We start from the raw sequence: 14,335 nt of genomic DNA on the forward strand, positions 1-14,335 counted from the left end.
GTTGAGAGGAGGAACCGTACAATTATGGACATGGCCTAGTGAATGTTGGGAAACAAGAGTGTTCCCAAGAAGTTTTGGGCTGAGGCCGTTTACATTGTATTGTACCTTTTCAATAGGTTTCCAACACAGGCAATGAAAGAGAAGATCCCAGAGGAAGCATAGTTGGCGAGGAAATCACGAGTGGGCCATACGAAGGTTTTCGCTTCAACTGCATACATCTGGATTCCATATGTCAAAAGAACCAAACTTAACTCCAAGAGTTAAAAGTTAATGCTCATAGGGTAGGTATAGTGGCAATCATAAAGCCTATAGGTTGATTGATGTGGACATTGACCGTTTGACTTTGCACAAGACCCCCACTTTCCTCTTGAAGATATTCTATGATTGTCTTTTTTTTTCTAGCTTTCAATGTTTATGCTGCATTGGTAACTAATGTCTACAAAAGCAACTACTTGATTGTGTTTAATTGTTCTCTTATCAAGTTTCTATTGTATTTTTTATTTGATATGTGACATTGTTTTATGTATTATTTAGTGAATGGTGGAGTTCTATTCTGCTTAGTTGTTTTTTCAAAGATAACCACCTCGAGCTTCTTCCAAATCCCTTTTTGTTTGGCTAGGAATAGCTATGCTTGATTGAACTGCTTTAGCCAAATATTTGATGAGTTTTCTTGCGGCGCAATTCTTTAGGATAAATTCTATTAATTGAATTTGTTTATCAAATCACAATGACAAGTAGGTTTACAAAACATCTCTGAGTAATCGAAACTCAAGTGCAAAACATTAAAATCTAAGAAGTATCAAAAATATTGGCTAACATGAATGAAAAAAAAGGGAAACATTTATAAGAAAAAATGTTTAAGATAAAATAATATGATGAAAAAGAAGACATAATTGAGTTGGATGTTTTATCAAAATAATACTGTAATATTGATATAATGGTCATCTTAGTCATTTAGTTAGTATTTAGAAACTTCTCTTAATGTCTTTTGTCTTTAGTTAGTTTTAGGAAGTTTCCTTTCTGTCTTTCATGTTTCTATTCTCAATTGTTTCCATTATGGAAAGATTGTCTTGTAAGTTTATATAATAGGAGTATTCCTCTCCTAAATAATTAGTATATAACGAATTATCATTTCATGGTATCAGAGTGGGTTAAGTGGGTTAAGTCTTTCTGACGAAGTTTTTTATATGAATTCGTGGGTATTTACCTAGAATTTATTTCCAGAAGTTCTTTAACAATTTTTTATGAAAAGTCGTGGTGTTGCTACCTGATTTGTTTTCAGAAATTTTTTGAATCATCTTTTTATGAAAAAATGTGGTTTGCTGTTTGAAATCGTGTAAGGTTTCGTTCGCGTGAGGGTTTCGTGCAAGGAAAAACATAGATTTTTTAAAGGAAAAATTCGAGATTTTTTTCTCAAAAAATTATGGAAGGGTTTTGCATGTTTTTTTCTATAAAAATTATGGAGGCCTTTTTGAAGGTCGTGATGGGTTGTTTTGTTTGCCACGACTGCGACCTGTTTTCCACATGATGTGTTTTTTGTTTTATAGCACGACGAAGAGCTTTGGTCGTAGTGCGAAGATTTTTGTTTTTTTGGTGTTTTGCACAATTTTTTGAAAAACTCTAGTTGGTCAAGGATGTCCTTGATCTTTTTAAGATGTGCTTGGAGAGATGTCTTCTCATCCATCATGATAGAAAACAACATATTCTTCAGAAAGAAAGCTTGGCTCTTGTCGGACCTTTCATGAAGATCCTTCAAGAGATCCTAGATCTCTTTAGCTTTTTTTTTGGATGGCACTTGAGGGAGCTAATCATTCGTGACAAATAATTTGATGAGCATGACAACCTCCCGATTTTGCTCATCAAATTTGTCTAGGTCTCTACTCACTGCTTCAAGATGTAGTCTTGCCCAAAAAAATCTGATCAAGGCAACGATACTCAAAAATGGTCATCATGAGCTGTTTCTAGGTGTTGTAGTTGCGGCCGTTGAACTTCCGACTGTGCTCCAACATTATGTTGGTCAAAGATGCCATCATGGAAACGGAGGTCACCAACAGTCAACCCTGTGAAGGCACAGAAAACAAGGCAGAAGTTGCTGATTAGTTGACATAGTTCCTAAGGCTGAAGAAAACCATGTGAAAAAACTTGGATGATGATGATTTTGTCTAGGTTTTTTTAATTTTTATTTGACAAAATTAGGAAACCGTAGAGCGGGTTTAAAGAGTTGAAAAGACCCTAGCCCCAATAAAGGAAACCCTAGACGGATAAGCTGGCTGCCAAAAATCACACTCAATCCGTAGGAAACCCAGGTCGGCTCTGGAACAGACTACGAATTAGCCAAATGCGGGTCGCCAGAGCCTAAAAAACGCGGATTTGAAAAACAGTCACCAAGAAAAATCGACCTGGAGAAAAATGATGCGGTGCCCAGAAAAATAGACGCGACACCTAGGAAAACGAACGCAACATCCATAAACTAGACACGATGCCTAGGAAAACCGCACCGCCTAGAAAATTGTGCCGTCGCGCACAGATGTCCCTTGAAAAACACAAATGCGCGGCCAAACAAAACACGTGGGATACAGTCGCAAATCCAGAACCACGATTTTGCAAAAAAATCGAAAATATAGACGAATTTGTTCTGAAAAAAAAATTTTGAACACAAAATTTTCTGCAAAAGAATCCCAATGCTTTGATACCATGAAAAATTAATTGGATGATTTTATTCAAGCAGAGAGCCGTATAAATAGGCGTTTACAAACGGTAATGTTTTTAAAAAAGAAACAACCACATCTAAAAATAGAAGCCAAAAATAGAGAACTAAATAAAGTAAAAAATTACAGTAATGACCATTAAAATAATAATTAAATATTCTAATACAATAAAAAAAGTATCTATCTGATCAAAGGTTGAAATTAAATTCTCCAAAGGATTATGTTCACTAGGTCATCTTTTGTTGATTACAAACTGCAAGTCTTATATCTCTTAAAATGCACTAAAGGTACATTACCTATTATACAATTTTCTATTGCAATCTGTCCCTGCATAAAGGGAATGCCCACTTAAACATTTTCTTGTTAGAAGATTTTTCTCAGAAACACACATTGTATTCTCGTCTGATCCTGTGAAAATTTGCATTTTATATCTTAATCTTATTGTAATTTTATAGTATGTGTAGATCATTTAAGAGCACTTAAGAAATAGAAAATGGTAATGCCCCGATGCTATCTCTCAAAAGCTGTCTTAGCACATAAATCTTCTAAGAACTATCCCTAAGAACCATGGGAGTTAAGAAAAAACACAATGCTTGCTTGAAAAAATAATCCTTATTGATTGTTGAAAGCCTTTGAACTAATTTCATCTGATAATTTAGATTTTAGATTTGTAGGGGGATGACAATGTTTTCTTTGTTCAAGTGGCATGCTAATAGAACAATCTTATATACAAAAATTATAACGTTTCTCTTGGTGCTTGCTAGATTATTTGGTTGCTGTCTGTATTTCCCATTGTTTTGGCGTTCGAGTTGCTTAGGCATTCTTTAATATCATAATAATTCATGCTTCTTCTAAAAGGACTAGTCAATACATTTTATCCATAGAAAACAATTTATAACTACTGTTGAAATTCGACTTTTGTATGAGCTAGAACTTAGTATCTTTTGATATATCAGTTCACTAATATAATTGTATTATTAAGTTTAATAGCTAATCTTATTGGAGACATTTGAATTGATTTTCCTATTCAGGTTGTTGAAAAGTTTTATCAAATTCGGCAAGCAGCTGTTGGGGTTCTTGATAAGGAAACTGATGAAGATCAGGCAGTTTGCCTTCTACAGGACCCTGCATACATGTGGAGTTTCAGCAAAACAGAGGATTATCGCACTCAGATGGTAAATGTAAACATATACTGTTGTTCTAGTCTGTGCACATGTACTTCATAGAATGAGCTGTTGGAAATAAATTTCTAATAAAATTTCTCCTTTGAGTTAGTGGGAGCTAGTTTTCATATTTCCTGCTTAGATTATTGAAGTAAATTTCCTTACCTGGTTTAGCAACATCGTTTGACATGTTATACATACTGACTATAATCTGTTCATTACTCTCCCTCAATTATTATGTATCCGCTTAATATGATTGTTAATCTTTTTGCTGCCTTCCTACATCGATGACCTGGACAAAGCCTTTCAAGAATAATTTGCAGCTTGTACTTTCCCAATATATTTATCTTTCATGGTACTTGAAACCTCCTTAAGGAGATTGGCATCATTGTTATTAGCAATAGATCTGTCTCTGCCTTTCACAGACAGTGTTAGTTTTGTTATGTCCAAAAACATGCAGATATTAGGTGCTGTCTTCAAGCAAATTTTTAGTTCCTCTTGGTATTTTATCTTAATTTGACTGAAAAGAAGAATCACATATATAATTGAATTCCACATTTTTCAAGTATACAGTTGTTATTTACTCATTCTTAGCTCAATTTTCATGACCAGGTTGCTATGCAAGAGGAGTTAACATCTTCTAGAGATTTTGTAGAAAAACTACATAAGCGGCTGGAAGAGGTAGGCAATGAAGATTGAAGCATTTTGACACATTGATTTCTTGTTTTAGAAAAATAACATCCTGGGTTAGATTATTAAGACTAGAATGTCACATTTCAGACACGTGCTTCTGAAGATCATCTAATGCAGTGCGTGAACACTCTTGAAGCCAAGCTGGTATTTGATTCTACATTATGTATTCATTGATTTTGGTCAAATATTTTACATTCGATATCTTACTTTGGTTGTTTTACCCACAATCCATACAGAAGCACTCAGAAAACATAAAAAAGAATGAGATTGACCGTCTCCGTATTTTCCAAGTTCAGAAGAGAAATGATATTTTTAATCTACTTGAGGATGAACGGAAATGGCTTGAATCAATGGCAGCAGATATTGAAGCTCATGTTAAACAACATGCCATGGATAGATTGGTTGATTTGGATTCTCTTAAATTGAATGAAGAGAGGCAGAGCATGATCCTAGAACAAAGCGAGAGTGTCATGCTTAATGAAAACACAAAACATGCAGAGGTGTGCTTTCTTGCCCTACTACATTTTAAATCAAGGCAATTATTTGTAAAATATAATTTGGATTCCCTTAAATTGAATAGAGGGAGGCAGAACATGAGCTTAGCACAAAGAGAGATTATCAACGACAATGAAAATGTGCAAAGGTGTATTTTCTTGCCATACAGTGTAATATCCCACCCTAAATTTGCTACTAAATTTTTTTGCCCTTTGCTATAGACATTTAGTCAAACAGTTTGCTTGCGAAGTTGTAGCTTGCTGATAGGAATTTCAGTTTGCTGTGTACGGTAAGATGTTCTCAGTATTTGCTTGCAATGTCTGATCTATCTTACTGCAGGGTTGGTATTAACCGAAATAAATGATCATTCATTCAATCAAATATAAATAACAATCTGCAATAAGTCTAATTTTCTCTTAAACCAGTCTGCAGTTCCTTAAATTCTGTGCAAGGAGATTAGAAAAGTCAACCTCACAAAATACTGATTTTTTATTTGCAAGGAGGGTGATATGGCATTGGGAAGAGATAGTGGTGAAGTCCCAAAAAAACAAGTAAAAACTTGCTGATCCTACACAGCTGGCAGAAGACTAAGTCCTCAATTTGTATTTCCTTCCCCTTAAAAATTCATAGCAGCTGGCAGCTACTTTGTCAGTGGAATGGCCCAAAAAAACCACAAATAAAAATTCTCAAACAACAAAGTTTGGAAAACTACTACACACCAAATGAAAGCCACTTTTTCCCAAACTTTTTGTACGGCAGCCTTTTGATGGTCTAACAACAGATTTCAGATATTATTATCATATAACTTTTTGTCTTCTTGTGTGTATGCTCAGCTCCCACGTCTTGCAAATAAAACAAATAGTTCCCTTCCACTGTCTTTTCTAATCTGACGTGGAAGTCTATACAATCATAAGGCCCTATTGATTCCTTATTATAATGACAAAAATAAATCCAAATCGACTCATCTCCAGCTAGCTCAAGGCAAAAACATTGTCTCATCCAATCGACATTGGTTATAGCCGTGTCCTTTAGATATCTTCTGCACTTGGTCTCTTTTAAACCTTTGACTCCACGTGAGCCTGCCAATATTAAATCGACTCAGCTCTTCCTTATTTCTGCGGCTCCTCAAACAAATGGTTTGAATATGACTTTTTCCACGACTCTATTTGTCTTCAGTGATACTGAAGTATCATTTGAATTGTGTTTCCTTTGTCCACTAATACCACGTCTTCACCAAATATTGTCTTTTGCGCCTGGAGAATGCTTCACTGAGCTTTGCTTTTTCTGTGATCAAATTAAAGAATATGCAGCTTCCTTCAGGCGTTAATAAGATTCCGCTCCAACACCAAGGAAAAGAATCACGCAGCACACAAACATCTCACAACTAGAAAATAAACTTCACTTGAATCGGCCCTCATGATATTACTACTGGACTAATATTAAAGTCCTGATTTCAGAATATAAACTTGAATATAATCTCTCAGGCAGACACCATTAATTTTTTATCTTATATCTGATAATGTAACTTATCTGCAAATTCGTCTCCAAAAGAGACTTCACAAATTTGTCCAGCTGTGAACTCCATCATGAATCCACCTTTTGGAAGAACTAGGGTTTCGTCCAGCTCTCCTGTTTACTCCTGAAGGTTTCCGTCCTCAGGGTTTAGCTAATGCAAAGCATCAGACTCATTCATAATATAAAAATCCACAAGCATGTCAAAGACATTGCAAACCCTTCCTTTTATAACAATTTGATGAGCCTTCTAGAATTTTCCCTTTTTCCACCTCATGATGTAGCTTCTAGAATTTGCTGGAGAACTTTATTAAATAAAGTGATTTTTATAATATTTATTTTATTTAAGTCACTTTCAATTAAATTAATTAAAATAAAGTCATCCTTTTAATATTCTATTTATTTGGACTACTTTAGAATAATTAATTTAATTAATTCATTTCACCAAAATTTTGGGGACATTACATACAGAATTTTAAATATAGGTAGTTACTTGTAAAATAAAATTTAGTTTTCTTATATTTATTGGTGAAAGGCAGAGGATGAGCCTAGCATTGAGTGAGAGTATTATCTTTAGTGAAAACACAGAACATGCAAAGGTGTTCTTTCTTGCGGTATTGTATTTTAATTATAGGTAATTATTTGTAAAATACGATTTGGATTCCCTTAAATATAATAGAGGGAGTGAGAGCATGAGCTTAGTGCAGAGTGAGAGAACCATCCTTAATGGGAACACTGAATATGCAGTGGCATGAGGTGTTTTCTCTTGACCTACTACATTCTAAATACTGGTAATTATTTGTAAAATACAACTTGAGTGCTAAAAAATCTTCTGCCAGCCTGCATAAATGTAGCTAAAACAGATTTTGAAGGTTCTTTACATTATTAGCATCAATATGCATGACCATAATTTTAAATGATTCAAAGTAGCTTATTATGGTAGAGAGTATGTCATGTCTACTGATTAATTCAAACATGACTTCTAAGATGGGTTCAATTGTATACCCGTTGATATAGATGTTGTTACAAGAATCCTCTTTGATTTTCAGCCATATTTTTTAACAAGCTTTCTTTTGTGAATTAATATTAGAGGAGCTTGAAATTCTTTGCAGCTTGGAACTTTCTAGTTATCTCATTATCTTTCTTCACCAGTAGATTCTATATGTTTTTTGAATATTAATAATGTTATCGTTGGTTAATTTAGAGATCTGCCAATGAAGAGGTGAATAGATTAGCTAATGTGAGTTTTACATTGAGATATTAGGAGCTATGGATGATCAAAAGTGAGGTATTGTTATATGATGTAGAAGAATGGAAAGAAAACCTTATATAACTAGCCTTTGATTCCCATCACTCTTAAAACATAAAGCAAAGAATGAGATTCCCAATCTAGGAAAGGTCAAATGGATCTCATTTTATCAAGTATTCATCACAAAATTATAAGCCAATAAAAAACTATAAAATGATATTCAACTTCTTATCTCAACTTGTGGCCGATGCAAACTGAGCCAAGTCAACTGATTAAAATGATGTATACACTATTGTGTGCATCACTGAAAGCAAGGTCACAAGCTTTCTAACAGCACATGAAACTTGATAAAGGAACTCAAGTCCAAATAATTCCCTAAACAATCTCAAGAAAAACAGTATATGTAGATCTCAATTATTTCTCAATCCTTCAAATTCATCAGTAATCCAAGCGTTATCATACCTTTTCCTAATCTCTACTTGCTAGCAATGGTCAGTCACTTTTATAAACATAATCCTAAGGAACCTCTAATTATACTTAACCTTACAGTCATTCTTGAGACTCAACACTCTATTATTGTCTCATCACATTCACGAGTAGATATCCATATAACAATGGCTACAACACCCAACCAAGACACAATGCAATGTTGAGCGAAACTGCAACGTTGTTGTGCAATGTTGAGCAAAATTGCAAGGTTGTTGTGCAATGTGAAGTGAAATTGCAAAGTTGACATGCAATGTTTCCTTTGTAATTTTGGGCAGAACTTGCATGTAGATCAACAATTTTAAGCGAAATTTCATACAATTCTTGCAATTCATAGTGGAATTTAAACCTTATTTTTTGCACAATTTTAAGTGGAAATTGCAAGGTGCTTTGCACAATTTTTGAGAAGCACACAGCAAATACAGAGAGGGGGTGGTGAATCAGTTTTTGAAGAAATTTAAAACTTGAAACCACAAAGACAAACATAAAACATGAGAAATAATTCAGAGAGAATCAGACACCAGAATTTCTTGTGGAAAACCCTTTTGGGTAAAAAACCACAGCATTAACAAGCTCTTATGAATCTCAACAAATGGGCACCAACCCGAAAAAAAAAAAAGTGAGCTTCAACTCACAAAGGGTATTCACTTTCCAAGAGCACCTACTCTTTACAACAGAGGCACCAACCTCTGTAAGAGCACCGACTCTGAATTGATAATGCACCAACCTCTGAATCTCTATTTCTTTATATTTCTGATCTTCAACTCATTATGCTTCCTTCCATCTCATTCAATACTACACACACATCACTAAGAATCCCAAAGTTTGCAACAAACAAATGCTGCTGACACACTTAAGAAAACAGTGACGATCTCCTTTGAATATACAGCATCTGCTAAGGATAATCGTGCTGGTTACAACACAAAAAGAACTCAATACACAATTCTAGACACAAACTCTTTAGATGCTATTTGCAAGAAAGTTACACATTCCAAAAGAACACCCAGAAAACAATGCACTCCACTAATAATCAACGCTCAACTCTATAACCATGCCCATTCGCTACTCTGTTAAAAACATAACTTCCAGCTGCCACACAGCGCCAAAAAATACTATACTTTTATTGAAACCTTGTGCATCTAAAAAAATTATACACACTACCAGATATCTTCCACACTAGAAATAAATTGCTGAGATCATGTCTTCTAGAAAATGTCCAGCATATCCAAAAGAAGTCAAAGATATATGCCCTTTCTCCGTTATTTTAAAACACATAGCACGGCGCCTTTGAACTACTCTAACAAAACCACATAAAAAACGGCAGCATACCCCGAAAACAAGAAGCACCAGCACTAAAAAAAAGTCTTCTACTACTATATAAGCGATCAGCACTCTACAGGAAAAATTAAAAACATCATGGCATGTCCCTCCTTCAAAAGAACGTGGCCCAAATAGTTTGATACACAGCAAAATGATATCAACCAAAAAATTTCATTGGATTTTTGTTAATTTGCCAAACACCACTGCTCCAAGTCGTATATACTTATAAAAAAAATTGAAACTCAAGTTTTATTTTTTAATGCCATACACATTATCTCTTGAGATTTAACAGCCGAAAATAAATTCCAGTCATCATACATAGATGAATAGAAAAACGTATGTCTAAAAAGTGCCTTAAACTTCTGACCACATCTGAAAAAGATGTTACAAGGATGGCATGACTTTCTTCCATCGCAGCACTTCATAAAGTAAATATGCATCTGTTTTGAAGAATACAAATAAAATGGCAGCTCAAACTTTATTAGTCATGCTCCCTGAATATATTGTGGTATTTGAATGCCTTTAAAAGATAAGAAGAAAATGTGGCGCTATATCATCCAGCATCCACAAGCATGATTTTAGCTTTGTACATACACATTCGAACAAGATTCCAATTCTGACATCATAGGTCGTGAAAATTCCAACAAAAGCCATTACCATAGAGAAGGAAAGCAATTAATCAAAAGATAGTCACTATCAAAAGTATACGTATCAATAGTCCCTTTGACAATTCAAAGGTGACATGGCAAGAAGTCTGACTTAGCAGCTGACAGATAGACAAGTAGGCACACACACTGCTGATGCAGACACACACCTCGCTCAACCAGACTCCCAGGCAGCTCTAGCAAGCATACAAGCACCTCAAGCAGGTAACCAAGTAGCTCAAGCTGCTCAACTAGGCAGACAAGTAGGCAGCTCAACCAAGAAGGCAAATAAACCTTGACATTAATGACAAAAATTCCAATTATATCAATTTTGAAACTCGTTGCAAATTTCAAACAACTTCCCCCTTCATTCTCCACCACTTTCATACTTCAAACTTTGTATTGTCAAAATTTCATGACTTTCACCATTGCAAATATTTCACTTTCACAAACTTGATTTTGCAATAAATTTTCTTTCAATTTTTCTCACAATTTCATTTACCAACCCATATTTCGGACTTGACAAAATGAAACTCTTCATTCTAAGGCCAAAGACTCAATTATTGCCAAACCTAAGCAAGACAACGCTAAACAACTAAGACTAACAACTAAGCAAGCCAAAAACAAGGGGTCCCCATTTGCAATGGGGCGTGTGTGTTTACAACACAACACTAGCACCAATTCAAAATAATGTTCCTGAACATTTCAAATATAAAGATATTTTTCACACCCAGAATCTTTAGATAATTCTCTCCAAACTATCAACCGACTAGGAGATATACTCAGAAGGGAAGAAAAACCAAAAATTGGATCAAGGTACTTTGTCTTTGAAAACCTAAGTGTGTGCAGATGCGTTCATTCCAGGGACCCCCGTTGCCCAGTTGAGAGGGAGATGGCAGGCTCTGTCATTTCAAAATCCCCCCCTCCCCGTGCTTGCATTCTTCTCGTGAGGGAGATTTGCATTTTGTTCAAGCCGAACCCAAACCGGAGAACCATGGCCACTGCAACTGCTTGACTTGCTTCAACCAAACAAATTCGCTCATTTCCTATGAAATGCCCGAGTTAAAAAAAACAAAGGGTCGAGCCAAAAGAAAAATCGCGCAAACCTTCCAATATAGACGATTTCATGTCAACAGGTTAGGCTTTTAAAACTAAGGAGCCAAAAATCGCTCAAACCCACCAAAAGGCTGAATTTGTAAGCACGACAAAATCGCGTGATTTTGTCAAAATGCTCGAAATTCCTCGGAAAGAAAGGGCATTCAATATCCCAAGATCACAAATCACACAAAAGGAGCCAGATGCTCGAAATTGAAAGCTAGGCGATATAACTTAAGACGTTTAAAGTTGCACATGCGGGCCTAAATGGTCGAAAAGTGAAAGAAGTAAAGTTGCGCAAAAAGGATAAATAGTTCGAGTTTTGTAAGCAGGGCCGAGGCATATAAAGTTGCGCAAATTCTTCTAAAGTCCCGATTTCGGCTTAGAGGATCAAAACGTAAGGGTAGGAGAGCATAAAATTTCTTTATTTCAAACCTCTTGTCATCCCCGAGTTTGCAAGTTCGGGGGGGGGGGCCTTAAAAATGAATCTCACATTTTTCCCAAGAGATCGATTCATAACCAAAATCGCACGTCTAAGTTCACAGGCCCAAATTTCTTGCAAAAGGTAGTTTTTGCAAAAATCGCTTAAAATAACTTAAATGGCCAAAAGAGGAGAGACAAATATAAGTCGCGCGATTTGTCGAAAATACCCGAATTTCTTGCAGAGGTTAGAGAGGAATCGCGCATTTCCTCAAAAATGGCCGATTTTCTTCCAAGGTGAAGGGCGAAAAGAAAATAAAGTTCGGCATTTTAACGATTTTTGCAAAGGTGAGTCCGCCTTGAACCAAAAAGACCAAAATCGCACATTTTTAATAAGGTCGCCCATTCCACTAAAAATACCCGATTTTATCAAAAAATAAAATGAAAGGGCATTTTAAAGTTCGATAATTTAAGCAAATAAAGCTATTAAAACAAATCGCTCATTTCTTAAACATAGCCAAACTTTATGCCAAAGTGAAGGACGTCGCACATTTTGACTAAAATGTTCGATTTTTACTAAGGGCTAGTGTTTTAAAAAGCTTAGAAATTGCTTAAATTAAAAATGGCACATTTCACCTTATAAAGCTAAGATTTCGCCTAGGCAAATAATGAAGTGTTTTAAAATATGTTTCGCATTTGCACCTAAGGGACGAGCTTTCTCCTTACAATGAATCGGCCACGTAAAAGGACAAAGGAGGGGATCCAAAATTTATTTAAAAAATGGATATTTTTATTTTCCCCTCTGAGCTTTGAAAGTTAAATTTGTTAAAATCATTTAATTTTTCAAAATGATTAATCCAGTCCAAGGGGTTGAGCTTAGTTGGTTAAAGAATTGAGTTCTCAATGTGGAGACCCAAGTTCAACTCCCATGAGGGACACCTTTGTGTAGAATTCTAAGTTGTGACTCTTGGTCTTCCGTTGGTTGTTTAAAATGGATTTCTAAGTTGTGACCCTTGGTCTTCCAATTGTTGTTTCTAGTTTGGTGCTCAAAAGGAGCTAGTATTTGTAATAAGTTTGCTCGAAAGGAGCTGGTATTTGTAATAAATTTGTAACGTGGATGCTCGAATGAGCAAAAAATGAGGTTTGTGATTCTATGATACTTATTACAAAAAAAAATGATTAATCCAGGTTGAAATTGGTTGTTTGTAGTTCGAAGACGTCGAGAAGATAAGATCGCGATCGACACCAAGAAGCGAAAATGCAAAGCGCAAGATTAGAATGACAATCGCGGAGCGTTGCCAATCAAGGATGCATCGCAAAGCATAAAACGAAGCACGGGGAAACGCGTCATCACCTAAAACGTCAAGTTGAAGACCTAGCAGGACTGAAGACAAAGGGAACACTCAGAATGCAACTAGTGTATGCAAACTCAGAATTACACAGTTGGAATTAATTCCAGAAAGTCAGTTTGCAAAACTGAACTGTATAATGTAAAAGACTGCCTGTGGGCCTTGTTTAATATATTTCAAAGCAGAGGGACACAGGTCAGTTATTTCCAACTCCCTGATTGACCAAATTGATGTCAAATAGTGGTAGGTAGTTGAGAATATGGCTGGGAGGATATCTGAGGATTAAATAGGCATGGGTTAAAGCTACCAAGTTTTGGAAGGCAGATCAAGACTGTTGGATGCAGTCAATCCTGGCCTCTGGTTCAATTTGTAAAATCTATAAAAGGCAGGATGCCTCCCATTGTAAAGAGTTAGAGTTTTTGTAGAAGGTTAGATTTTAGTAGTTAGATTATTAGGAGTAGCATAGAACTGTTGCAGAAATTGTTGTAATGGCAGCTGAAGCAACTATATGAACATTGAAACATGGTGTTTGTTGTCTTTGTTTTCTTTTGTTTGCATGGTTTCCCTTTAGTTGGGTAGTTAGAGTTCAATGGTTTTAATGGCAAAATGTGGGGGGTATTTGATGCATTTCAGGTTCATACCATTGGGGGCTTGCTGATTCTAGGTCACCATGCATGGTTAGTCTAAACCCAAAACTGTGCGTAGTTCAATTGTAGGTGTTCGTTTTGGGTTGCACCAGAATTGGGTGCCTAGATGAATCCCCATAGTTTGAAAATCCATTTATCCTTTGGAGCTTGCACCGTTCTTGCCGACTTGTGAGGGTGTCTTTGGCAAAACAAGAACTGGTTTCTGGAAATCTATCTACCCCAGCACTAGTCATTCCTATCATTGTACTTAGGATCCCTGAACTCCTTCCCTGTTGATTTTACTTCGCAGTTTGAGAATCATAGCAGACCAGCTTGTTGCAAACGTAAGGCCCCTTGTGTTACCAGCAAAACACATCAAACCGTTGAGCTATTCCGCAGCCATGAATTGACATTTGGAACCTTGAGGTTGTCCCCTTTGATCAACTAAAACAGCATTAGGGATTTCCTTACACAAGAGAGGATAGAATACTCAACAACATTCTATTCTGCATTGACCGGATAGAGTTGTAGCAATACGATTTTAGCCACGTCAACAAGGTGTTCATAGCCCTGAC

General features: G+C 35.8%; 1 protein-coding gene across 6 annotated transcripts in view; it reads left to right on the top strand.

Moving 5' to 3' along the window:
- Nucleotides 1–14,335, top strand: part of LOC131066247 (uncharacterized) — a 226,552-nt gene that overhangs the window by 178,668 nt on the left and 33,549 nt on the right. For 4 of the 6 annotated variants that reach the window (XM_058000961.2, XM_058000962.2, XM_058000966.2 and 1 more), the window contains 4 exons: nt 3,740–3,883; nt 4,484–4,552; nt 4,652–4,708; nt 4,801–5,064. In XM_058000961.2, the coding sequence (XP_057856944.1) occupies nt 3,740–3,883; nt 4,484–4,552; nt 4,652–4,708; nt 4,801–5,064 (534 nt within the window). The remainder of the gene's footprint in view (nt 1–3,739; nt 3,884–4,483; nt 4,553–4,651; nt 4,709–4,800; nt 5,065–14,335) is intronic. The other 2 variants (XM_058000963.2, XM_058000964.2) reach the window with 2 other exon arrangements.

Source organism: Cryptomeria japonica, chromosome 5 (genome assembly GCF_030272615.1).
Source record: "Cryptomeria japonica chromosome 5, Sugi_1.0, whole genome shotgun sequence".
NCBI lineage: Eukaryota > Viridiplantae > Streptophyta > Pinopsida > Cupressales > Cupressaceae > Cryptomeria > Cryptomeria japonica.